This window comes from Pseudophryne corroboree, chromosome 12 (assembly GCF_028390025.1).
Source record: "Pseudophryne corroboree isolate aPseCor3 chromosome 12, aPseCor3.hap2, whole genome shotgun sequence".
Taxonomy (NCBI): Eukaryota; Metazoa; Chordata; class Amphibia; order Anura; family Myobatrachidae; genus Pseudophryne; species Pseudophryne corroboree.
Window position 1 is genome coordinate 156,773,073 of NC_086455.1, and position 25,199 is coordinate 156,798,271.

At 47.3% G+C, this 25,199-nt stretch overlaps 1 protein-coding gene across 4 annotated transcripts in view; it reads left to right on the top strand.

The window, feature by feature from the left end:
- Positions 1 to 23,587, top strand: part of ADCK1 (aarF domain containing kinase 1) — a 133,786-nt gene extending 110,199 nt beyond the window's left edge. For all 4 annotated transcript variants that reach the window (XM_063948209.1, XM_063948212.1, XM_063948211.1 and 1 more), the window contains one exon: positions 22,888 to 23,587. In XM_063948209.1, the coding sequence (XP_063804279.1) occupies positions 22,888 to 23,059 (172 nt within the window). In that variant the 3' untranslated portion in view covers positions 23,060 to 23,587. The remainder of the gene's footprint in view (positions 1 to 22,887) is intronic.
- Positions 23,588 to 25,199: the final 1,612 nt, after the last annotated feature.

Sequence of the window (25,199 nt, forward strand, 5' to 3'; positions counted from 1 at the left end):
ACAGTTGGAGGTCGGAGTAGCACTATCTCGGATACTGCTACAACAGCACGGGTGGATTCTAAATATTCCAAAATCGCAGCTGATCCCGACGACACGTCTGCTGTGCCTAGGGATGATTCTGGACACAGTCCAGAAAAAGGTGTTTCTCCCGGAAGAGAAAGCCAGGGAGTTATCCGAGCTAGTCAGGAACCTCCTAAAAACAGTGCATCATTGCACAAGGGTCCTGGTAAAAATGGTGGCTTCCTACGAAGCAATTCCATTCGGCAGATTTCACGCAAGAACTTTTCAGTGGGATCTGCTGGACAAATGGTCCGGATCGCATCTTCAGATGCATCAGCGGATAACCCTATATCCAAGGACAAGGGTGTCTCTCCTGTGGTGGTTATAGAGTGCTCATCTTCTAGAGGGCCGCAGATTCGGCATTCAGGATTGGATGCTGGTGACCACGGAGCCCAGCCCGAGAGGCTGGGGAGCAGTCACACAAGGAAAAAATTTCCAGGGAGTGTGATCAAGTCTGGAGACTTTTCTCCACATAAATATACTGGAGCTAAGGGTAAATTTATAATGCTCTAAGCTTAGCAAGACCTCTGCTTCAAGGTCAGCCGGTATTGATCCAGTGGGAAAAACATCACGGCAGTCGCCCACGTAAACAGACAGGGCGACACAAGAAGCAGGAGGGCAATGGCAAAAACTGCAAGGACTTTTCGCTGGGCGGAAAATCATGTGATAGCACTGTCAGCAGTGTTTCATCCCGGGAATGGAAACTGGGAAGCAGACTTCCTCAGCAGGCACGACCTCCACCCGGGAGAGTGGAAACTTCATCAGGAAGTTTTTTCCACATGATTGTAATCCGTTGGGAGATACCAAAGGTGGACATGATGGCGTCCCGTCTGAACAAAAAAACGGGACAGGTATTGCGCCAGGTCAAGAGACCCTCAGGCAATAGCTGTGGACGTTCTGGTAACACCGTGGGTGTACCAGTCGGTGTATGTGTTCCCTCCTCTGCTTCTCATACCTAAGGTGCTGAGAATTATAAGACGTAGAGGAGTAAGAACTATACTCATGGCTCCGGATTGGCCAAGAAGGACTTGGTACCCGGAACTTCAAGAGATGCTTACAGAGGTCTTATGGCCTCTGCCGCTAAGAAGGGACTTGCTTCAGCAAGTACCATGTCTGTTCCAAGACTTACCGCAGCTGCGTTTGTCGGCATGGCGGTGGAAAGCCGGATCCTAAGGGAAAAAGGCATTCCGGAAGAGGTCATTCCTACCCTGGTCAAAGCCAGAAAGGAGGTGACCGCACAACATTATCACCACATGTGGCGAAAATATGTTGCGTGGTGTGAGGCCAGGAAGGCCCCACAAAGAAATTTCAACTCGGTCGTTTCCTGCATTTCCTGCAAACAGGAGTGTCTATGGGCCTCAAATTGGGGTCCATTAAGGTTCAAATTTCGGCCCTGTCGATTTTCTTCCAGAAAGAATTGGCTTCAGTTCCTGAAGTCCAGAAGTTTGTCAAGGGAGTATTGCATATACAACCCCCTTTTGTGCCTCCAGTGGCACTGTGGGATCTCAACGTAGTTCTGGGATTCCTCAAATCACATTGGTTTAAAACCAGTCAAATCTGTGGATTTGAAGCATCTCACATGAAAAGTGACCATGCTCTTGGCCCTGGCCTGGACCAGGCGAGTGTCAAATTGGTGGTTTTTTCTCAAAAAAGCCCATATCTGGTTGTCCATTTGGACAGGGCAGAGCTGCGGACTCGTCCCCAGTTCTCTCCCTAAGGTGGTGTCAGTGTTTCACCTGAACCAGCTTATTGTGGTGCCTTGCACCTACTAGGGACTTGGAGGACTCCAAGTTGCTAGATGTTGTCAGGGCCCTGAAAATATTTCCAGGACGGCTGGAGTCAGGAAAACTGACTTGCTGTTATCCTGTATGCACCCAACACACTGGGTGCTCTTGCTTCTAAGCAGACTATTGCTAGTTGGATGTGTAATACAATTCAGCTTGCACATTCTGTGGCAGGCCTGCCACAGCCAAGGTATGTAAATGCCCATTCCACAGGGAAGGTGGGCTCATCTTGGGCGGCTGCCCGAGGGGTCTCGGCTTTACAACTTTGCCGAGCAGCTACTTGGTCAGGGGCAAACACGTTTGCTAAATTCTACAAATTTGATACCCTGGCTAAGGAGGACCTGGAGTTCTCTCATTCGGTGCTGCAGAGTCATCCGCACTCTCCCGCCCGTTTGGGAGCTTTGGTATAATCCCCATGGTCCTTTCAGGAACCCCAGCATCCACTAGGACGATAGAGAAAATAAGAATTTACTTACCGATAATTCTATTTCTCGGAGTCCGTAGTGGATGCTGGGCGCCCATCCCAAGTGCGGATTATCTGCAATACTTGTACATAGTTACAAAAATCGGGTTATTATTGTTGTGAGCCATCTTTTCAGAGGCTCCGCTGTTATCATACTGTTAACTGGGTTTAGATCACAAGTTGTACGGTGTGATTGGTGTGGCTGGTATGAGTCTTACCCGGGATTCAAAATTCCTCCCTTATTGTGTACGCTCGTCCGGGCACAGTACCTAACTGGCTTGGAGGAGGGTCATAGGGGGAGGAGCCAGTGCACACCACCTGATCGGAAAGCTTTACTTTTGTGCCCTGTCTCCTGCGGAGCCGCTATTCCCCATGGTCCTTTCAGGAACCCCAGCATCCACTACGGACTCCGAGAAATAGAATTATCGGTAAGTAAATTCTTATTTTTCTTCTGTAATTGGCCCAAGATTGGGACATCACACATCTTTAATGCCTGCATTAGCTGTTCCCAGCCCCCCTGTAACTACTGAGCCTTAGCTGTGAGAACGTCTCTGGCTGTATGTACCATTGGCTGGCCCGACCACCCTCTTTCCGCGTACTCTTCAGCTCTGGCAGGGGCATCCCATCTTTGGAGAAAGCTCTACCCTACTCAAAAGTTAAACTGAATGTCACAAAATACCAGATCCTTTATCCCTGGTCCCTGCAGTGTCAGGCAGCTGGCTGGCTGCTGTCTCCTTTGCTCCCCATGCTGGATCTTGTAGTGCACCAAGGTTTGGTGCTTTCCTCCTGTTCTCAGCATCTCTGTCTCACACACCATACTGTGGCTGACCGTATGCACTGCATTTTTCTTCCAGCATCATGCCCTTACATTTAGGAGTGGGAGCGCAGCACTTACGTCATTTTTTACTTGATGTCATGTGACCAATGATGTCAGGCCTAGCATCTAATTCAAATGAGCCAGCTTATATAAACCTCTCTCTTGGAGCAGGTAGTAATGTCCTTGTCTTCAGCATGCCTGCACTCTTCTTCTGTCTGTTGGCTTGTCCTGACCGCTCTGTTTGCATTCTCTCTTATTCCTTTCTCCAGATTACTCTTGTACTTGACTACACTGTTGCTTTTTCCTTTAGTGTATCTGCGTCTATTATATGTACAAGACTTCAGGTCATGGACTATTCTTTTGCACTAGTTCGGCCACATTGGGAACTGTGGTCCAGGTTTAGCAAGCTCAAACTCCCTTGTGGTGGTCGCTGGTGAAACCTATGATTGCGTTACACTCAGCGCACCTGTCTCAGGTTGCACAGATCCCAACTGATAGAGTGGAATCCATTTATACTTATGAAATCGTGCCCCAGACGTGTGCTCAGAAACTGCCCCTCTTTTGCATCTGATGCTGGCTGGACCACTGAGACCCTAATGGCTGCTTTTAGAAAGAACACGATTTAAGGGCAGTACGGATGGTGTAATAGGTAGCATTACTGTCACTGAGGTCATGGGTTTGATTCCCACCACGGCCCAGTGTGTAGTTTGCATGTGCTCCCCATGGTTGTGTGGGTTTCCTCCGGGTACTCTGGTTTCCTCCCACAAGCCAAAAATATACTAGTAAATGAACAGGTTTCCAACAAAAATTAACCTTAGTGTTTGTGTGTTCATGTATGTAGGGCAGACTGGATGGCCAAGTGGTTATCTGCCGTCAAAATTCTATGTTCTATCTCTGAAAAATAACAAGTACAACTAGGAGGCACATATCTGTTTTAAAAAGAGATCACAGACTGTCATTTGGACTTAGGGGGTCATTCCAAGTTGATCGCTCGCTAGCTATTTTTTGCAGCGCTGCGATCAGATAGTCGCCACCTATAGGGGAGTGTATTTTTGCTTTGCAAGTGTGCGATCACTTGTGCAGCCGAGCGATACAAAAAAGTTTTGTGCAGTTTCTGAGTCGGTCTGAACTTACTCAGCCCTTGCGATCACTTCAGCCTGTCCGGTCCCGGAATTGACGTCAGACACCCGACCTGCAAACGCTTGGACACGCCTGCGTTTTTTCTAGCCACTCCCTAAAAACGGTCAGTTGACACCCATAAGCGCCCTCTTCCTGTCAATCTTCTTGCGATCGGCTGTGCGAATTGATTCTTCGTTAAATACAGCGCCCAGCACGATCCGCTTTGTACCCGTACGACACGCCTGCACATTGCAGTGCATGCACAGTTTTGACCTGATCGCAGCGCTGCAAAAAAATAGCTAGCGTGCGATTAGGTCGGAATGACCCCTTATTCTGTGGAATCTGCCCCAGCAGAGCTACTACCCACAGGAAGAAAAGAGCAAGATTCCAGAGTAAACACAAAACAGATAATATCTCATCAACATGTAATAAAGCACACATTCTCTACCTCGTTACTGTTCTGAGGTACACTTCCCACTTAAACTATAAATAAAACGGAGTGTAGGCAACTTCAGGCAATGCCATGTCGTATGCATTTCGATGACATCTGCACTTATGACTGAAGAGGTGCAAACAAGAACAGCACAATAGAAAGTTCAAGCAAATGAGTAAGTGGGGGGGGGGGGATGTATCAAGCCTTTGAGAGAGATAAAATATTAACCAGTCAGCTTCCGTCATTTACACAAAAAAGTACAAGTATCCGTATACTTCCATGTATCATTCATACTGGTAAACATGATTAAGGGGGTACAGTGCATCCGGAAAGTATTCACAGCGCTTCACTTTTTCCACATTTTATGTTACAGCCTTATTCCAAACTGGAATAAATTAATTTTTCCCCTCAAAATTCTTCACACAATACCCCATACTGACAACTTGAAAAAAGTTTTTTTGCAAATGTATTTTTTTTTAAAACTCAGAAATCACATGTACATAAGTGTTCACAGCCTTTGCTCAATACTTTGTTGATGCCCCTTTGGCAGCAATTACAGCCTCAAGTCTTTTTGAATATGATGCCACAAGCTTGGCACACCTATCTTTGGGCAGTTTCGCCCATTCCTCTTTGCAGCACCTCTCAAGCTCCATCAGGTTGGATGGGAAGCGTCGGTGCACAGCCATTTTCAGATCTCTCCAGAGATGTTCAATCAGATTCGAGTCTGGGCTCTGGCTGGGCCACTCAAGGACATTCACAGAGTTGTCCTGAAGTGACTCCTTTAATATCTTGGCTGTGTGCTTAGGGTCATTTTCCTGCTGAAAGATGAACCGTCGCCCCAGTCTGAGGTCAAGAGGGCTTGGAGCAGGTTTTCATCCAGGATGTCTCTGTACATTGCTGCATTCATCGTTCCCTCTATCCTGACTAGTCTCCCAGTTCCTGCTGCTGAAAGACATCCCCACAGCATGATGCTGCCATCACCATGCTTCACTGTAGGGATATTATTGGCATGGTGATGAGCGGTGCCTGATTTCCTCCAAACATGACGTCTGGCATTCACGCCAAAGAGTTCAATCTTTGTCTCATCAGACCAGAGAATATTGTTTCTCATAGTCTGAAAGTCCTTCAGGTGCATTTTGCTTCCATCTAGCCACTCTACCATACAGGCCTGATTGGTGGATTGCTGCAGAGATGGTTGTCCTTCTGGAAGGTTCTCTTCTCTCCACAGAGGAATGCTGTAGCTCTGAATGAGTGACCATCGGGTTCTTGGTCACACCTTTGACTAGGGCCCTTCTCCCCCGATCGCTCAGTTTAGACGGCTGGCCAGCTCAAGGAAGAGTCCTGGTGGTTCCTAACTTCTTCCATTTACGGATGATGGAGGCCACTGTGCTCATTGGGACCTTCAAAGCAGCAGATATTTTTCTGTACCCTTCCCCAGATTTGTGCCTTGAGACAATCCTGTCTCAGAGGTCTACAGACAATTCTTTTGACTTCATGCTTGGTTTGTGCTCAGACATGCACTGTCAAGTGTGGGACCTTATATAAACAGGTGTGTGCCTTTCCAAATCATGTCCAATCAACTGGATTTACCACAGGATCACTCCAATTAAGCTGTAGGAACATCTCAAGGATGATCAGTAGAAACAGGATGCACCTGAGCTCAATTTTGAGCTTCATGGCAAAGGCTGTGAATACTTATGTACATGTGATTTCTTAGTTTTTTATTTTTAATAAATTTGCAAAAATCTCAAAACTTTTTTTCACGTTGTATTGTTTGTAGAATTGTGAGGGGAAAAAATGAATGTATTCCGTTTTGGAATAAGGCTGAAACATAACAAAATGTGGAAAAAGTGAAGCGCTGTGAATACTTTCCGGATGCACTGTATATACTGTATATAAACGTCCATAATGAGCAGTCCAAATGTAAATGGAATGGCGGAGTTCCTCTTTTAGGAGAATAGCCAAGTAAGCCATTTGCTACCAGTTCCATAAGATGTACTCATACTCAGTAGCAATGGATGAAATTATGGCCCTCATTCCGAGTTGTTCGCTCGCAAGGCGATTTTAGCAGAGTTACACACGCTAAGCCGCCGCCTACTGGGAGTGAATCTTAGCTTCTTAAAATTGCGAACGATGTATTCGCAATATTGCGATTACAAACTACTTAGCAGTTTCAGAGTAGCTTCAGACTTACTCGGCATCTGCGATCAGTTCAGTGCTTGTCGTTCCTGGTTTGACGTCACAAACACACCCAGCGTTCGCCCAGACACTCCTCCGTTTCTCCAGCCACTCCCGCGTTTTTTCCGGAAACGGTAGCGTTTTTATCCACACGCCCATAAAACGCAGTGTTTCCGCCCAGTAACACCCATTTCCTGTCAATCACATTACGATCGCCGGAGCGAAGAAAAAGCCGTGAGTAAAAAAACTATCTTCATAGCAAAATTACTTGGCGCAGTCGCAGTGCGAACATTGCGCATGCGTACTAAGCAGAAAAACGCTGCGATGCGAAGAAAATTACCGAGCGAACGACTCGGAATGAGGGCCTATGCCTGTTGTAGATGGGGGTTTCCTGCAGCTATGTGAAGTCCCATTCTGGAGATGTATAGATCCTAGGCTTGTGATAAATGGCAATAATTAGGCTCTCCATGGAACCGGAAAGTTCTTTAATATCAATCCTCCAGCAATAATGAAACAGCTGATGTGAAGAAATGGGTGAAGGGTCATCCTAACTCATTTTCCTGTACCGGACAGCTTCCTCAGAGGCAGTGTAACTGAGCTATACCGGGTGTTCTCACATAGACAGTGTTCAATGAAGACGTGGACCTGTGGGCTATGCAGACTTGTATGCAAGCATAGATATGTATCTCCTGCGCCTGGTGTAGAGTAAGTGCAATTGCTGATGAGTGATAGCAAGACGAAAGTACAGATATGTGGTGGGCGCACCGCAAGACGTGTACAACTCTGCATAAGTACACAAGCACATTCAGTCCAACGCTTAACTAGGGGGGTAATTCAGAGTTGATCGCAGCAGCAAATTTGTTAGCAGTTTGGCAAATCCATGTGCACTGCAGGGGGGGGGGCAGATGTAACATAAGCAGAGAGAGTTATATTTGCAGTACAGATAGATATATATATATATATATATATATATATATATATATATATATATATATATGGGCAGTACGGATGGTGTAATGGTTAGCATTACTGCCTCACAGCACTGAGGTCATGGGTTCGATTCCCACCATGGCCCTAACTGTGTGGAGTTTGTATATTCTCCCCGTACTTGCGTGGGCTTCCTCCGGGTACTCCAGTTTCCTCCCACAATCCAAAAATATACCGGTAGGTTAATTGACTCCCAACAAAATTAACACTAGCGTGAATGTGTGTGTGTGTGTGTGTGTGTGTGTGTGTGTGTGTGTGTGTGTACATGTGGTAGGGAATATAGATTGTAAGCTCCACTGGGGCAGGGACTGATGTGAATGGGCAAATATTCTCTGTACAGCGCTGCGGAATATGTGTGCGCTATATAAATAACTGATAATAAATAATAAATATTTGGGTGGGTTATATTGTTTCTGTCCAGGGTAAATACTGACTGCTTTATTTTTAACACTACAATTTAGATTTCAGTATGAACACACCCCACCCAAATCTAACTCTCTCTGCACATATTATATCTGCTCCCCCCTGCAGTGCACATGGTTTTGCTCAACTGCTAACAAATGTGCTGCTGCGATCAACTCTGAATTAGGCCCCAGGCTCTTTGTATTATGGGTTAGGGTCGGGCTGCAGGAGAGATGAGGGTTAGGGTTAGACACTATGGGGAGTGTTAGGCTACAGGAAGGGAGGGTTAGAGTTAGGCACTAGGGGCAGTGTTAGGGTTAGGCTGCAGGAGGGGAGGTTATAGTCGGGTACTGGGGTAGAGTTAGGGTGTGGGAGGAGAGGTTAGGCAATAGTGGCTGGATTATAGGGTTAGGCTGTTGGAGGTTAGGTTAAAGGAGGGGAAGTTTAGGCTGTGGGAGTTGGATGTTAGGGTAAGGCTACAGGGGGGGAGGTTAGTCTTAAGGTGGGTACACGCTAATAGATATATCTGCAGATCAATTGATCTGCAGATATATCTATGGACGGAACGGGCAGTGTGCTGTGCATACACACTGCCCGATCCGTCGGGGACTGACGTCATGAACTGGGCGGGTGTGTACACACGCCCGCCCAGTTCAGCTTTCAATCACCGCCGGCCGCCGCAGCATGTGTACGGGCGGTCGGCCGACCGCCCTGTACACACACAGCGGCGCGCCAATATATCGGTAGATATATTGGCCGTCGGCTGTTCTGCGCGGCCGACGTGATACGTCTGTGAACGACGGAGTTCACAGACGTATCGGCCGTACACACTGGCCGACGGTCCCGCGATATATCGGCCGTTCAAGAGAACGGCCGATATATCGACCAGTGTGTACGGGCCTATAGGCACTGGGGGAAGGTTAGAGTAAGGCTCAGGAGGGAGGTTAGGTGCAGCACTAGGGGAGGGTTAGCATAAGGCTCAGGAGGGGAGGTTAGGGTTTGGCACTAGGGCGAGGGCTAGAGTAAGGCTACAGGAGGGTAGATAAGGGGTTAGACACTATTGAGAAGCTTAGAGTTAAGGGCCGTACTGACGGGGAGATTTCCCCAGAGATGTGTGCTGAGCGGTCTAGCACAGACCGCTCAGCACAGCGCGATGTGTGCTAAGCAAGGAAGGGGGACGACACGGGGGGCCGCTCATTTCACCCAGCGGTGAAATGAGCAACCTGCTAGATTGTGCTTGCATGCAGACAAATCTGGAATGGGCGATAGCTGCGCATCGTTGTCGCCGACACCACTACACACGGAGCGATGTTCCGCTAATTTCTAAGTAATATAGTCAGATTGCTTAGAAATTAGCTGAACATCGCTCCGTGTGTACCCCCTTAAGGCTACATGAGGGGAGGTTAGGGTTAGGCACTAGTGGTGGGTAAGAGTTACACTACGGAAGGGAAGGTTAGGTGCAGCACTAGGAGAGGGTTAGCATAAGGGTCAGGAGGGGAGGGTTTGGCACTAGGGGGAGGGCTAGAGTAAGGCTACTGGAGGGGAGGTTAGGGTTAGGCACTGGGGGAAGGTTAGAGTAAGGCTACTGGAGGGGAGGTTAGGGTTAGGCACTGGGGGAAGGTTAGAGTAAGGCTACTGGAGGGGAGGTTAGGGTTAGGCACTGGGGGAAGGTTAGAGTAAGGCTACTGGAGGGGAGGTTAGGGTTAGGCACTGGGGGAAGGTTAGAGTAAGGCTACAGGAGGGGAGGTTAGGGTTAGGCACTGGGGGAAGGTGAGGGTTAGGCACTAGGGGAAAGTTAGAGTAAGGCTACAGGAGGGGAGGCTTAGGTTCGGCACTGGGGGAAGGTTAGAGTAAAGCTAAGGAGGGAAGGTTAGGGTTAGGCACTCGGGGAAGGTTAGAGTAAGGTTACTGGGGGAAGGTTAGGGTTAGGCACTAGGGGAAGGTTAGAGTAAGGCTATAGGAGGGGAGATTATGGTTAGGCACTTGGGGAAGTTAGAGTAAGGCACAGGATGGAAGATTAGGGTTAGGCACTAGGGAAAGGTTAGAATAAGGCTCAGGAGGGGAGGTTAGAGTTTGGCACTGGGGGAAGGTTAGAGTAAGGCTCAAGAGGGGAGGTTAGGCATTAGTGGAGGGTAAGAATTACACTACGGAAGGGGAGGTTATGTGCAGCACTAGGGGAGGGTTAACATAAGGCTCAGGAGGGGAGGGTTTGGCACTAAGGGGAGGGCTAGAATTAGGCTACAGGAGGGGAGGTTAGGGTTAGGCACTGGGTGAAGGTTAGAGTAAGGTTACTGGAGAGGAAGTTAATTTTAGGCACTGAGGGAAGGTTAGAGTAAGGCTACAGGAGGGAAGGTTAGAGTTAGGCACTGGGGGAAGGTTAGAGTAAGGCTCAGGAGGGAAGGTTAGGGTTAGGCACTAGGGGAAGGTTAGAGTAAGGCTATAGTGGGGAGGAGGAAGGTTAGGGTTAGACACTGGGGAAAGGTTAGAGTTAGGTTACTGGAGGGGAGGTTAGGCACTGGGGGAAGGTTAGAGTAAGGCTATAAGAGGGGAGGTAAGGGTTAGGCACTTGGGGAAGCCGAAGGTTATGATTAGTCACAGCCAGAAACCAGACAGTATTCACCCAAAGTCATACTTACGTTTGCGCCAGACCCAGAATACACTGCAGGAGATGCCGGACCCACTCTACCAAGGGAGTTACCACTTGCTCACCAGGGATGTTTTGTCGACACTCATACTCTCCCCCCCCCCCACACACACAGACACACACACCCCCATTCTGCCTAGATTTTGCTCCCTTTATTTCCATGATCACTAAACTTCCATATTATAGTCTTCTCAATACTTGGTAGACCCTTGAATACAACTGCCACATGTTCCCTCACTCTCTTACAGTTTACTCTTCTGAGATTTCATTTGTTTACTGAGCAATACTGTACATTGCTGTCTGATGCTCTTACGGTACATGTTCCAATGTTGTGTGTTCTGCTTTAGTTTCAATCTGTTAAATTACAGAAATAAGTAAAACTATAAAAAAAACGAATATAAGCTCTCGCGTGCAAGGCCCTCACTCATTGTGTTTGCAATACGCAGTTATGTAACTTGCAGGTTATAATTAAGTATTTAGATTACTTTGTGAGCCTATCTGTTTCAGTCTAAGTTGTTCACCTTGTACCCATGTAGTCTTGTATGTTCTATGTCTACGTACGGCATAAAGGACCCTTTGCGGTGCTTTATAAATAAAAAATAGAATAATAATTAATAATACTAATACGGCATTATTAACCAAGTTTTTAAATATATTTTTTGTCTCCTATTGAACTTTTGCATTGACCATATCCTCGTTTATCAAGATCATTTACTCTACATGAAGATCAAGTTAGAAGAGTCCTACAGAGACTACTGTAGCATCAATTTATTAAAACAATTGAATCATGCCAATTTAAGTAACTGGAATTCCATTCCTGGGTTGCAACATTTATTAATTAGGATTACAGTTGGACCCTGCCAAGGTTTCGGCAGTCCTGTGATTATTAAACCTATTGACTGTTTTAGTGAATATGCAAATGATTACAGATTATTTCTATAAAGCTCTAATCATTTCCTCACCAAGTATTAATTGAAGTCTTTGTTCTGGACTGTAGATGCTCCATAGTGTTCCTTGAAACTTCCTGATTCTCACGTTCCCGGAGTTTGGTGCCTACAACTGGGACTAGACCTGTCCTTTAGCAATGCAAAGCTTACTCTAGGAAACCGATTCCTCCAAATAAATTATTATCTGGGCAACATGGGATGCTTACCTATTAAAATGGCATTGAGGAGGGGAGGCATTTTTGTTGGACCCTGTTTTTTTTCAGAGATTTCCTCTATTATTTTATTCCATGTATGTTTACAAAATGTAAAACAGATACTCTTTCCAAATAGTTCTTACTGTCGGAATCTTCTTTTGAGGACAAGGACCCATTATTCCCTCAACACTTTGTGGCTTTGAGGCATCCGGAGTTGTGTACAGTAAATCAGATTTCTGAAACTCTACCTCACTCTTCACCCGCTCCTGAAGGGATAAGTCTGTCCTCTCATCCAAAACTCTCCATTAGCCTTATGATTCCAAACTAGCAGGTTACCTTGGGTCTGGAAAATTTTGGAAATTTTTTTGGTGACCCAATGTAAACAACAATGTAAAGAACTTTGTAGGTGGTCTTTTAAGCCTTTGCAAACAATGGTGGCACATTGTGATAGATTTAATTTTAAAGCTGACTCACATTAAAGTATAGGACTTTTGCCCCCATTATATTAGATTATGCCTATAAGCAGTCTCGTTTTGATGACCTAAAAAAATACCATTGGCTACTGAGCTAGCTTTATTAAAGAGTATACCTCCAATGAGTACTGTCTGTTCTATCTAAAAGATGTTCCGCATTGGTCTTGAGATTTGGAAGGCATTTTGTGTAATGAATGGGCATCTGCAGAGTAAATGAAACAAACCCTGTAACGGTACTTGATTGTTTCCTTTGGTATCCTGGGCAAGTTGGAATCTCTGCTTTCATCTGCTGAATTTGCTTCAGGAACTACAGATGGGAGTTTTCCAGACACTCTGTTGTTGTTTTTTCTGTCCTCTGTCTACAGATTATGGTCTGTCGGATCTTTCAAAAGAATCATTCTTGCGGAAAAGGCAGGCCGTCCTATTTTCTCCAAGGAAACTGAAAGGTTCCAAGCTAAATCCTAAATGCACTGGTCCCTACAAGGTCCTAGAGACACTGTCACCTCAAACTTATGCCAGGAACATCCCTTCCATATTTCAGAACTCATCTAGCATTCATTGTGATCTTTCTTAAGCCATGCACTACTGTGATGAAAAGTGGCCAATGGACATTGTTTATAAAGGTTCTGCTTGCGATGGACATCCTTTCACCTAGCAGTTGACCTGATGTATGTTTCATTGTAGGTTATGAAGTTATTTCTCTCTTCATGTTATCCCTTCCCTGTCTACTAGTAGTGGTTTGAATGTATGCATGTGTATGTGCATGGAAGGCGGATTGCAGTGACCATTGAGGACATGGGGTTCCCTTCTACTGGGGATTACTAGGGCAGTACGGACGGTGTAATGGGTAGCATTACTGCCTCACAGCACTAAGGTCATGGGTTCGATTCTCACCATGGCCCTAACTGTGTGGTGTTTGTATAGTCTCCCTGTACTTGCGTGGGTTTACTCCCACAATCCAAAAATAATAAAATTTCTGACAAAATTAACCCTAGTATGAATGTGTGTGCGCATAAAAAAAAAATGTGCTAGGGAATATAGATTGTAAGCTCCACAGGGGCAGGGACTGATGTGAATGGCCAAATATTCTCTGTAAAGCGCTGCGGAATAAGTGTGCGCTATATAAATAACTGGTAATAAATAAATAACTACCCTTGAGGCTTAATGATATACAAAGGGCAGGGATCTCTAATTTCAAACCTAGGTAGGTAGATATTGTGTGATTGGAACGGGTTGGAAGCCTTGGAATAAGGCACTGGGAACAATTGCAGGAGTTTATGTGAATCCAGCATGCAAATGCGTGCTTGGTCCAAAGTGTGGGAGACACCTGGGGGTATATTTATTAATATTCATGTTTTAGCCGTTTTTAAGGGTGTTTGAACTCGAATGGTATCGGGTGCATTTTACTGCAACTTTTTGAATCCTGATACGGTCAGTTACTAAGCTGCCGAGTTTTGCACATTCGTTTTTTCCGATGTCGATGTGATTCGTAATGTCAGGCAGTGTTTTACGGGAGTGATGAGTAAAACACTGCCTGACAAAACACAAGGAATCCCGGCCGGATCTGTGAGATCCGTGCAGGGCTTCATTGTGCACCTTTAAAAAAAAATTAAAGTGTTAAAAATCAAGAAAAAAATTGCGTGGGGTCCCCCCTCCTAAGCACAACCAGCCTTGGGCTCTTTGAGCCGGTCCTGGTTGCAAAAATATGGGGGGGAAATTGACAGGGGTTCCCCCATATTTTAACAACCAGCACCGGGCTCTGCGCCTGGTCCTGGTGCCAAAAATACAGGGGACAAAAAGCGTAGGGGTCCCCCGTATTTTTGGAACCAGCACCGGGCTCCACTAGTCAGAGAGATAATGCCACAGCCGGGGGACACTTTTATATAGGTCCCTGCGGCCCTGGCATTAAATCACTAACTAGTCACCCCTGGCCAGGGTACCCTGGAGGAGTGGGAACCCCTTAAATCAAGGGGTCCCCCCCCCCTCCAGCCACTTAAGGGCCAGTGGTGAAGCCCGAGGCTGTCCCCCCCCATCCAAGGGCTGCGGATGGGGGGCTGATAGCCTTGTGAAAAAAATAGAATATTGTTTTTTGTAGCAGTACTACAAGTCCCAGCAAGCCTCCCCCGCAAGCCGGTACTTGGAGAACCACAAGTACCAGCATGTGGTGGGAAAACGGTCCCGCTGGTACCTGTAGTACTACTACAAAAAAAATACCTAAATAAAAACAGAACTCACACACCTTGAAAGTAAAACTTTATTACATACATGCACACCTACATTCACACATACTTACCTATGTTCACATGAGGGTCGGTCCACTTCTCCAAGTAGAATCCATGGGTTACCTGAAAATAAAATTATACTCACAAAAATCCAGTGTAGATCGGTCCTCTTCTGAGCTTGTAATCCACGTACTTGGCAAAAAAACAAACCGAAAAACTTTCCCCGACTGCCAGGACCCCCCCTGACTCCTGTCAAAGAGGGTCCCTTCAGCCAATCAGGGAGCGCCACGTCGTGGCACTCTCCTGATTGCCTGTGCGCTCCTGAGCTGTCAGTCAGGCTGCGCACGGCAGAGATACAATGTTGCGCCTATGCGCTCCATTGTATCCAATGGTGGGAACTTTGCTGTCAGCGGTTGACCGAAAGTAACCTCACCGCTGACCGCAAAGTTCCCACCATTGGATACAATGGAGCGCATAGGCGCAACATTGTATCTCTGCCATGTGCAGCCTCACTGACACTACAGGAGCGCACAGCCAATCAGGAGAGTGCCACGACGTGGCGCTCCCTGATTGGCTGAAGGGACCCTCTTTGACAGAAGTCAGGGGGGTCCTGGCAGTCGGGGGAAAGGGGTCCCATGTGTAAACCTGGGTCCCCTTTCAGTGCGTGGTCGGGTTTCCGGTTTGTTTTTTTGTCAAGTACGTGGATTACAAGCTCAGAAGAGGACCGATCTACACTGGATTTTTGTGAGTATAATTTTATTTCTCTAACGTCCTAGTGGATGCTGGGAACTCCGTAAGGACCATGGGGAATAGCGGGCTCCGAAGGAGGCTGGGCACTCTAGAAAGATTTATGACTACCTGGTGTGCACTGGCTCCTCCCACTATGACCCTCCTCCAAGCCTCAGTTAGTTTTCGTGCCCGGCCGAGGTTGGATGCACACTAGGGGCTCTCCTGAGCCCTTAGAAAGAAAGTATAGATTTAGGTTTTTTATTTTCAGTGAGACCTGCTGGCAACAGGCTCACTGCAGCGAGGGACTAAGGGGAGAAGAGCGAACTCGCCTGCTTGCAGCCGGATTGGGCTTCTTAGGCTACTGGACACCATTAGCTCCAGAGGGATCGACCGCAGGCCCAGTCCTTGGTGTTCGGTCCTGGAGCCGCGCCGCCGTCCCCCTTACAGAGCCAGAAGCAAGAAGAGGTCCGGAAAAACGGCGGCAGAAGACATCAGTCTTCACCAAGGTAGCGCACAGCACTGCAGCTGTGCGCCATTGCTCCTCATGCACACTTCACACTCCGGTCACTGAGGGTGCAGGGCGCTGGGGGGGGGCGCCCTGAGCAGCAATAAAAACACCTTGGCTGGCAAAAATACCACAATATATAGCCCCAGAGGCTATATATGTGGTAAATACCCCTGCCAGAATCCAGGAAAAAGCGGGAGAATAGGCCGCGGAAAAGGGGCGGAGCTATCTCCCTCAGGCACACTGTCGCCATTTCTCCTTCACTGATCCGCTGGAAGGAAGCTCCCTGGCTCTCCCCTGCAGTCTACACTTCAGAACAGGGTAAAAAAAGAGAGGGGGGGCACTAAATTTAGGCGCAATATATATATAATATAAAAAGCAGCTATAGGGGACATAACTCAGTTGGTCCCTGCATTATATAGCGCTCTGGTGTGTGCTGGCATACTCTCACTCTGTCCCCCCAAAGGGCTTTTGTGGGTCCTGTCCTCATTCGGAGCATTCCTTGTGTGTGTGCGGTGTGTCGGTACGGCTGTGTCGACATGTTTGATGAGGATAATGATGTGGAGGCAGAGCAGATGCCTTTAGAAGGGATGTCACCCCCTGCGGGGCAGACACCTGAGTGGATGGGCTTATGGAAAGTAATGAGTGCACGTATAGACTCCTTATATAAGAAAATTGACGACATGCCTAATGTGGGACAGCCGACTTCTCAGCTCGTGCCTGCCCAGGCGTCGCATGGGTCGTCAGGGGCTCTAAAACGCCCGCTACCACAAGCAGACCCAGATGTTGACACTGATACTGACACCAGTGTCGACGACGATGAGTCTAACCTAATGCCTACTAAGGCCATTCACTGCATGATTGAGGCAATGAAAGAGGTGTTACACATTTCTGATATAAGTACAGGTACCACTAAAAAGGGTATTATGTTTGGAGAGAAAAAACTACCCGTAGTTTTTCCCCCATCAGATGAATTAAATGAAGTGTGTGAAGAAGCGTGGGCTTTCCCTGATAAAAAATTGGTAATTCCTAAGAAGGTACTAATGGCGTTCCCTTTCCCGCCAGAGGATAGGTCACGTTGGGAAACACCCCCTAGAGTGGATAAAGCGCTCACACGTTTGTCTAAAAAGGTGGCACTACCGTCTCCGGATACGGCCGCCCTCAAGGAACCTGCTGATAGAAAGCAGGAGGCGATCCTGAAGTCTGTGTATACACACACAGGCATTATACTTAGGCCAGCTATTGCGTCAGCTTGGATGTGCAGTGCTGCCGCTGCGTGGTCAGATAAACTGTCAGAAAATATTGACACATTAGACAGAGACACGATCCTGTTAACCATAGACCATATAAAAGACTCAGTCTTATATATGAGAGATGCACAAAGGGAAATCTGCCGACTGGCATCTAAAGTAAGTGCATTGTCCATTTCTGCTAGGAGAGGCTTATGGACTCGCCAGTGGACAGGAGATGCAGATTCAAAAAAGCACATGGCAGTGTTACCATATAAGGGTGAGGAATTATTTGGGGATGGTCTCTCGGACCTAGTTTCCACAGCAACGTCTGGGAAGTCAGCATTTTTACCCCATGTCCCCTCACAGCCTAAGAAGGCGCCGTTTTATCAGGTTCAGTCCTTTCGGACCCAGAAAAACAGGCGTGGAAAAGGCGGGTCCTTTCTGTCCAGAGGCAGAGGTAGGGGAAAAAGGCTGCAACAAACAGCAGGTTCCCAGGAGCAAAAGTCCTCCCCTGCTTCTTCTTCCAAGTCCGCCGCATGACGGTGGGGCTCCCCAGGCGGAGCCAGGTACGGTGGGGGGCCGCCTCAAGAATTTCAGCGATCAGTGGGCTCGCTCACAGGTGGATCCCTGGATCCTTCAAATAGTATCTCAGGGGTACAAACTGGAATTCGAGGCGTCTCCACCCCACCGGTTCCTAAAATCTGCCTTGCCGATTGCTCCCTCAGACAGGGAGGCGGTGTTAGCGGCAATTCACAAGCTGTATTCTCAGCAGGTGATAATCAAAGTACCCCTACTTCAACAAGTCCGGGGTTACTATTCCACACTATTTGTGGTACCGAAACCGGACGGTTCGGTGAGACCCATTTTAAATTTGAAATCCTTGAACACATACATAAAAAAAATTCAAGTTCAAGATGGAATCGCTCAGGGCGGTTATTGCGAGCCTGGACGAGGGGGATTACATGGTATCCATGGACATCAAGGATGCTTACTTGCATGTCCCCATTTACCATCCTCACCAGGAGTACCTCAGATTTGTGGTACAGGATTGCCATTACCAATTCCAGACGCTGCCGTTTGGACTGTCCACGGCAACGAGGGTATTTACCAAGGTTATGGCGGAAATGATGATACTCCTTCGAAAAAAGGGAGTTTTAATTATCCCGTACTTGGACGATCTCCTAATAAAAGCGAGGTCCAAGGAACAGTTGTTGGTGGGAGTAGCACTATCTCAGGAGGTGCTGCACCAGCACGGCTGGATTCTGAATATCCCAAAGTCATAGCTAGTTCCGACAACACGGCTACTGTTCCTGGGTATGATTCTGGATACAGTCCAGAAAAAAGTGTTTCTCCCGGAGGAGAAAGCCAGGGAGTTGTCATCTCTAGTCAGAGACCTCCTGAAACCAAAACAGGTATCAGTGCATCGCTGCACGCGGGTCCTGGGAAAGATGGTGGCTTCTTACGAAGCAATTCCCTTCGGCAGGTTCCATGCCAGAATCTTTCAGTGGGACCTGTTGGACCAGTGGTCCGGATCGCATCTTCAGATGCATCGCTTAATAACCCTGTCTCCAAGAACCAGGGTGTCGTTACTGTGGTGGCTGCAGAGTGCCCATCTTCTAAAGGGCCGCAGGTTCGGCATACAGGACTGGGTCCTGGTGACCACGGATGCCAGCCTTCGAGGCTGGGGGGCAGTCACACAGGGAAGAAACTTCCAAGGACTATGGTCGAGTCAGGAGACTTCCCTTCACATAAATATTCTGGAACTAAGGGCCATCTACAATGCCCTAAGTCAAGCAAAATCCCTGCTCCTACACCAGCCGGTGCTGATCCAGTCAGACAACATCACGGCAGTCGCCCATGTAAATCGACAGGGCGGCACAAGAAGCAGGATGGCGATGGCGGAAGCCACAAGAATTCTCCGATGGGCGGAGAATCATGTACTAGCACTGTCAGCAGTGTTCATTCCGGGAGTGGACAACTGGGAAGCAGACTTCCTCAGCAGACACGACCTCCACCCGGGAGAGTGGGGACTTCATCCAGAAGTCTTCCAGATGCTGGTAAACCGTTGGGAAAAACCACAGGTGGACATGATGGCGTCCCGCCTCAACAAAAAGTTAAAAAGATATTGCGCCAGGTCAAGGGACCCTCAGGCGATAGCTGTGGACGCTCTAGTGACACCGTGGGTGTACCAGTCGGTTTATGTGTTCCCTCCTCTGCCTCTCATACCAAAGGTATTGAGAATAATAAGAAAGCGAGGAGTAAACACCATTCTCGTGGTTCCGGATTGGCCAAGACGAGCGTGGTACCCGGAACTTCAAAAGATGCTCTCAGAGGACCCGTGGCCTCTACCGCTCAGACAGGACCTGCTACAACAGGGGCCCTGTCTGTTCCAAGACTTACCGCGGCTGCGTTTGACGGCATGGCGGTTGAACACCGGATCCTAAAGGAAAAGGGTATTCCGGAAGAAGTCATTCCTACGCTTATTAAGGCCAGGAAAGATGTTACGGCAAAGCATTATCACCGCATATGGCGGAAATATGTTGCATGGTGCGAGGCCAAAAAGGCCCCAACAGAGGAATTTCAACTAGGTCGATTTCTGCATTTCCTGCAAGCAGGAGTGAATATGGGCCTAAAACTAGGCTCCATTAAAGTACAGATCTCGGCTCTGTCGATTTTCTTTCAAAAAGAACTAGCTTCAGTACCTGAAGTTCAGACATTTGTGAAAGGAGTGCTGCATATTCAGCCCCCATTTGTGCCTCCTGTGGCACCTTGGGATCTCAACGTGATGTTGAGTTTCTTAAAATCACATTGGTTTGAGCCACTAAAAACCGTGGATCTGAAATATCTCACGTGGAAAGTGGTCATGTTATTGGCCTTGGCTTCAGCCAGGCGAGTATCTGAATTGGCGGCTTTATCATGTAAAAGCCCTTATCTGATTTTCCATATGGATAGGGCAGAATTGAGGACTCGTCCCCAGTTTCTCCCTAAGGTGGTGTCAGCGTTTCACCTGAACCAGCCTATTGTGGTGCCTGCGGCTACTAAGGATTTGGAGGACTCCAAGTTGCTAGACGTTGTCAGGGCCCTGAAAATATATGTTTCCAGGACGGCTGGAGTCAGAAAATCTGACTCGCTGTTTATCCTGTATGCACCCAACAAGCTGGGTGCTCCTGCTTCTAAGCAGTCTATTGCTCGCTGGATTTGTAGTACAATTCAGCTTGCACATTCTGTGGCAGGCATGCCACAGCCAAAATCTGTAAATGTCCATTCCACAAGGAAGGTGGGCTCATCTTGGGCGGCTGCCCGAGGGGTCTCGGCTTTACAACTTTGCCGAGCAGCTACTTGGTCAGGGGCAAACACATTTGCAAAATTCTACAAATTTGATACCCTGGCTGAGGAGGACCTGGAGTTCTCTCATTCGGTGCTACAGAGTCATCCGCACTCTCCCGCCCGTTTGGGAGCTTTGGTATAATCCCCATGGTCCTTACGGAGTTCCCAGCATCCACTAGGACGTTAGAGAAAATAAGAATTTACTCACCGGTAATTCTATTTCTCGTAGTCCGTAGTGGATGCTGGGCGCCCATCCCAAGTGCGGATTGTCTGCAATACTTGTAAATAGTTATTGTTAACTAAAGGGTTATTGTTGAGCCATCTGTTGAGAGGCTCAGTTGTTTTCATACTGTCAAACTGGATATAGTATCACGAGTTGTACGGTGTGATTGGTGTGGCTGGTAAGAGTCTTACCCGGGATTCTAAATCCTTCCTTATTATGTCTGCTCATCCGGGCACGGTGTCCTAACTGAGGCTTGGAGGAGGGTCATAGTGGGAGGAGCCAGTGCACACCAGGTAGTCATAAATCTTTCTAGAGTGCCCAGCCTCCTTCGGAGCCCGCTATTCCCCATGGTCCTTACGGAGTTCCCAGCATCCACTACGGACTACGAGAAATAGAATTACCGGTGAGTAAATTCTTATTTTTCAGGTAACCCATGGATTCTACTTGGAGAAGTGGACCGACCCTCGTGTGAACATAGGTAAGTATGTGTTAATGTAGGTGTGCATGTATGTAATAAAGTTTTACTTTCAAGGTGTGTGAGTTCTGTTTTTATTTGGGTATTTTTTTTGTAGTAGTACTACAGGTACCAGCGGGTCCGTTTTTCCACCGCATGCTGGTACTTGTGGTTCTCCAAGTACCAGCTTGCGGGGGAGGCTTGCTGGGACTTGTAGTACTGCTACAAAAAACTATTCTATTTTTTTCACAAGGCTATCAGCCCCCCATCCGCAGCCCTTGGATGGGGGGGACAGCCTCGGGCTTCACCCCTGGCCATTGCGTGGCTGGAGGGGGGAGGGGACCCCTTGATTTAAGGGGTTCCCACTCCTCCAGGGTACCCCGGCCAGGGGTGACTAGTTAGTGATTTAATGCCAGGGCCTCAGGGACCTATATAAAAGTGTCCCCCGGCTGTGGCATTATCTCTCTGACTAGTGGAGCCCGGTGCTGGTTCCAAAAATACGGGGGAACCCTACGCTTTTTGTCCCCCGTATTTTTGGCACCAGGACCAGGCGCAGAGCCCGGTGCTGGTTGTTAAAATATGGGGGAACCCCTGTCAATTTTCCCCCCATATTTTTGCAACCAGGACCGGCTCAAAGAGCCCGAGGCTGGTTATGCTTAGGAGGGGGGACCCCACACAAATTTTTTCCCCAGTTTTTACAGTAAACAGACCCTTTCCCATAGATATCCATGCACAGATCTCACTGATCCGTGCATGGTTATCCAAACTCAACTGGAAAAAGCAGGTCTATTTTTTTTGCTGCTTTTTTTAACGATTCGCAAAAAAATACACCCGCACTTGAGCACTCAGAGACTAACACCCAAATACGAATGAATAGTGAATACCCGTGTTGTATGAAATAACAGCCGCGTTTGACCGATGGTCTATTCATTCGTATTTCTGAACTTTGTCATTCAAACCATTACGAATAGTCGAAACACTGCCGAGATTGGTGCTTAGTGAATTCCCGTGTTGGGACTTAGAAAAAAAAACACAAATCGGACAAACTCTGGGTAACATCACAGTTACCAATTCTTTCTCAATGGGAAAAGCAGAGTAGTGGTGACAAGCAAAGGTCAGTCCAGGCAGGGCTCAACACAGGGGTCAGGGTCACAAGCAGATGAAGATCCAGGCAGAATTCAATAACACAGTCAGGGTCAGAAGCAGCGCAATGATGTGCACTACCGGTGAGGGTTTCATACTGAGGGGCAGATGTATTAACCTGGAGAAGGCATAAGGAAGTGATAAACCAGTGATATGTGCAAGGTGATAAAGGCACCAGCCAATCAGATCCAATATGTAAATTAACAGTTAGGATCTGATTGGCTGGTGCCTTTATAACCTTGCACATATCACTGGTTTATCACTTCCTTATGCCTTCTCCAGGTTAATACATCTGCCCCTGAAGGAGGCTAGCAACAATCAGCACAAATAATGTGGCCAGCCTCCATATGATAGTAAATAAAGGGCATGCAGCCTCAAGCTTCCAGGACACACAGATAAACTGAATAGAAGTTCTAGTAGTAAAAGACAACAGCAGAGAATCTGGTATGTCCAAAACACAGTTGCAGGCACCTGCTGTTCCTGACTGTATACATATACAATACAGGTTTACTTCTTGGTTCACAGTGTTGACTCTTTTCTCTTTCCTGAAGGCATCGGAAGAAGACTGCTTCCTCTCTCTGGTCCTATGCTCACATCACTTTCATGGAGTACCTACGTCTGGGACAACTTCAGCTCTTTGAGATCTTCCTCCAGGCACAGTCTTCTCCTATAGGACGCTGGATTTATCATGTTGTGCACTGGATCTCCCAGTATCGCTACTGATTCCCGGAGACCAGGATGGACACAGGAAGCAGCTGCAATGACGTCACCCCCTACTGGAAGGAACGATGGTTAATGTAAAGATTTTGGAGTGCCGGAGTCCACTGTTATATAATCTCCAAAACCCACTGCATGTACAGAAAGTAAGAGGACACACCTTAACTACAGTCCACCATGTGCACAGAAATATGAGGATAAGCTGGACCTACACAATGCTTACACAATTTAGAGGGTAGGCGGAATCTAGAGCCAACCACATGTTCAGCAGTTAGAGGACACGCACAATCTAGTACCCACTAAAAGTAGATGCTGGGCCTTGCAGTCCTACAGCAGCTGAAGAATTGCAGTTTACTTTGAGCAATATCAGATTGGACAGAGGTAAATTAGATTTTGTATTTAGCAGCAGCAATTTCCCTAGCACTGTACAATGTACAAAGGAACCAGTTGTTTCTAATAACATCATAATCTAATGAGTTGTTGATTGTAAGAGCTAGAGATAAAGCAATTAGCCTTTGCAGGTCTGTGACAGTGTTCTGCCATCTCAGAAATTTATTTAATGACATACTAAGATCTTTTTCATCTAAAACCTATATTTTCCAGAAACTTGTGGGTGACTGCAGAAGTCCTGAATGAAAGAATAATGGAAACATCGGTTTGGTTTCCTGTTCTTGGTTTCATACAGAGTTTCATTTGACATCACAATCTTCCTGCATTAGTGTGACAGTAGCCTTAACCACTTACCCGACACGGTCCCATGGGCCTCCACCACAGCCAGCTTGGCTATAACTGACACGGTACCATGCCACGTGACCGTGCGTCCGTTCTATGTCCCCCATTTGTTATGGGGGAAATCCCCCATGCCCAGCGCTGCTCTGCACTCTGCAATATGGTGAGCGTTCGGGTCTGTGCAGCAGGTGGAGGGGGAGCATCTTTTGGCACTGGAAGGGGGAGTAGGGTAGGTTATGCCCCACAAAAAGGGGGGAGAATATACAATTGTCTAGAAAATAACACATAAGGAAAGGGTTACCAATACAGTGGGGTCCCATTGACACTGGAGTTGGGCGCTGTGGCACTGGGATCTATCATTATTAGTGGGGTTGATTTTGCAAGGGGGGCCTGTGGACACCCTGTGAGGGAGGTTTGCAAAACATTCATATAGATATATTTAATTTATAAATAAACTACTTAAGTATATTTTTTAAAATACATTCTAAACCTTATTAATTTAGTTAAAAAAAAAAAAGACAATTTCTCAGTGGTGTTTGGGGGGAAAAAAAGATTGTCAGTTAACGCTCAGTTTTTGGCTTCCTGTATCCCTGTGATAGCTTCATATTATCCTTTGTGCTGCTGGGGATCCTGCACCTTCCACTATGTAACTCTCAGTCTGTGGCTTCCTGTATCAGTGTGACAGCAGCCTCACATCACTGCTCTGTGCTGCTGGGGATCCTGCACCTTCCACTATGTAACTCTCAGTCTGTGGCTTCCTGTATCAGTGTGACAGCAGCCTCACATCACTGCTCTGTGCTGCTGGGGACCCTGCTCCTTCCGCTATGTAACTCTCAGTCTGTGGCTTCCTGTATCAGTGTGACAGCAGCCTCACATCACTGCTCTGTGCTGCTGGGGACCCTGCTCCTTCCGCTATGTAACTCTGTCTGTGGCTTCCTGTATCAGTGTGACAGCAACCTCACATCACTGCTCTGTGCTGCTGGGGACCCTGCTCCTTCCGCTATGCAACTGTCAGTCAGTGGCTTCCTGTATCAGTGTGACAGCAGTCTCACATCACTGCTCTGTGCTGCTGGGGACCCTGCTCCTTCCACTATGTAACTCTCAGTCTGTGGCTCCCTGTATCAGTGTGACAGGGGCCTTATCACACTCCTGAGAACTCAGAAGAAAAGTCCAAGTGGCAGATGCAGGGGTTGCCACATGAGTCATGGCCCACACCCACTGTGCAGTGTTGTGAATTGTTTCTTAAAGCTCCTGCCCACGCACGCATAGTATGACTATGACACTGCCTCAGCCACATGCAGCTCTGTCCTCACACAATCACTGCTGGACAAATAAGAAATTAATGTATTTTAATAAAGTTCGTATTCATAGGCGTGGCTATAAACAGTAAGGGTGAGGAGTGGTACATCTTTCAAAA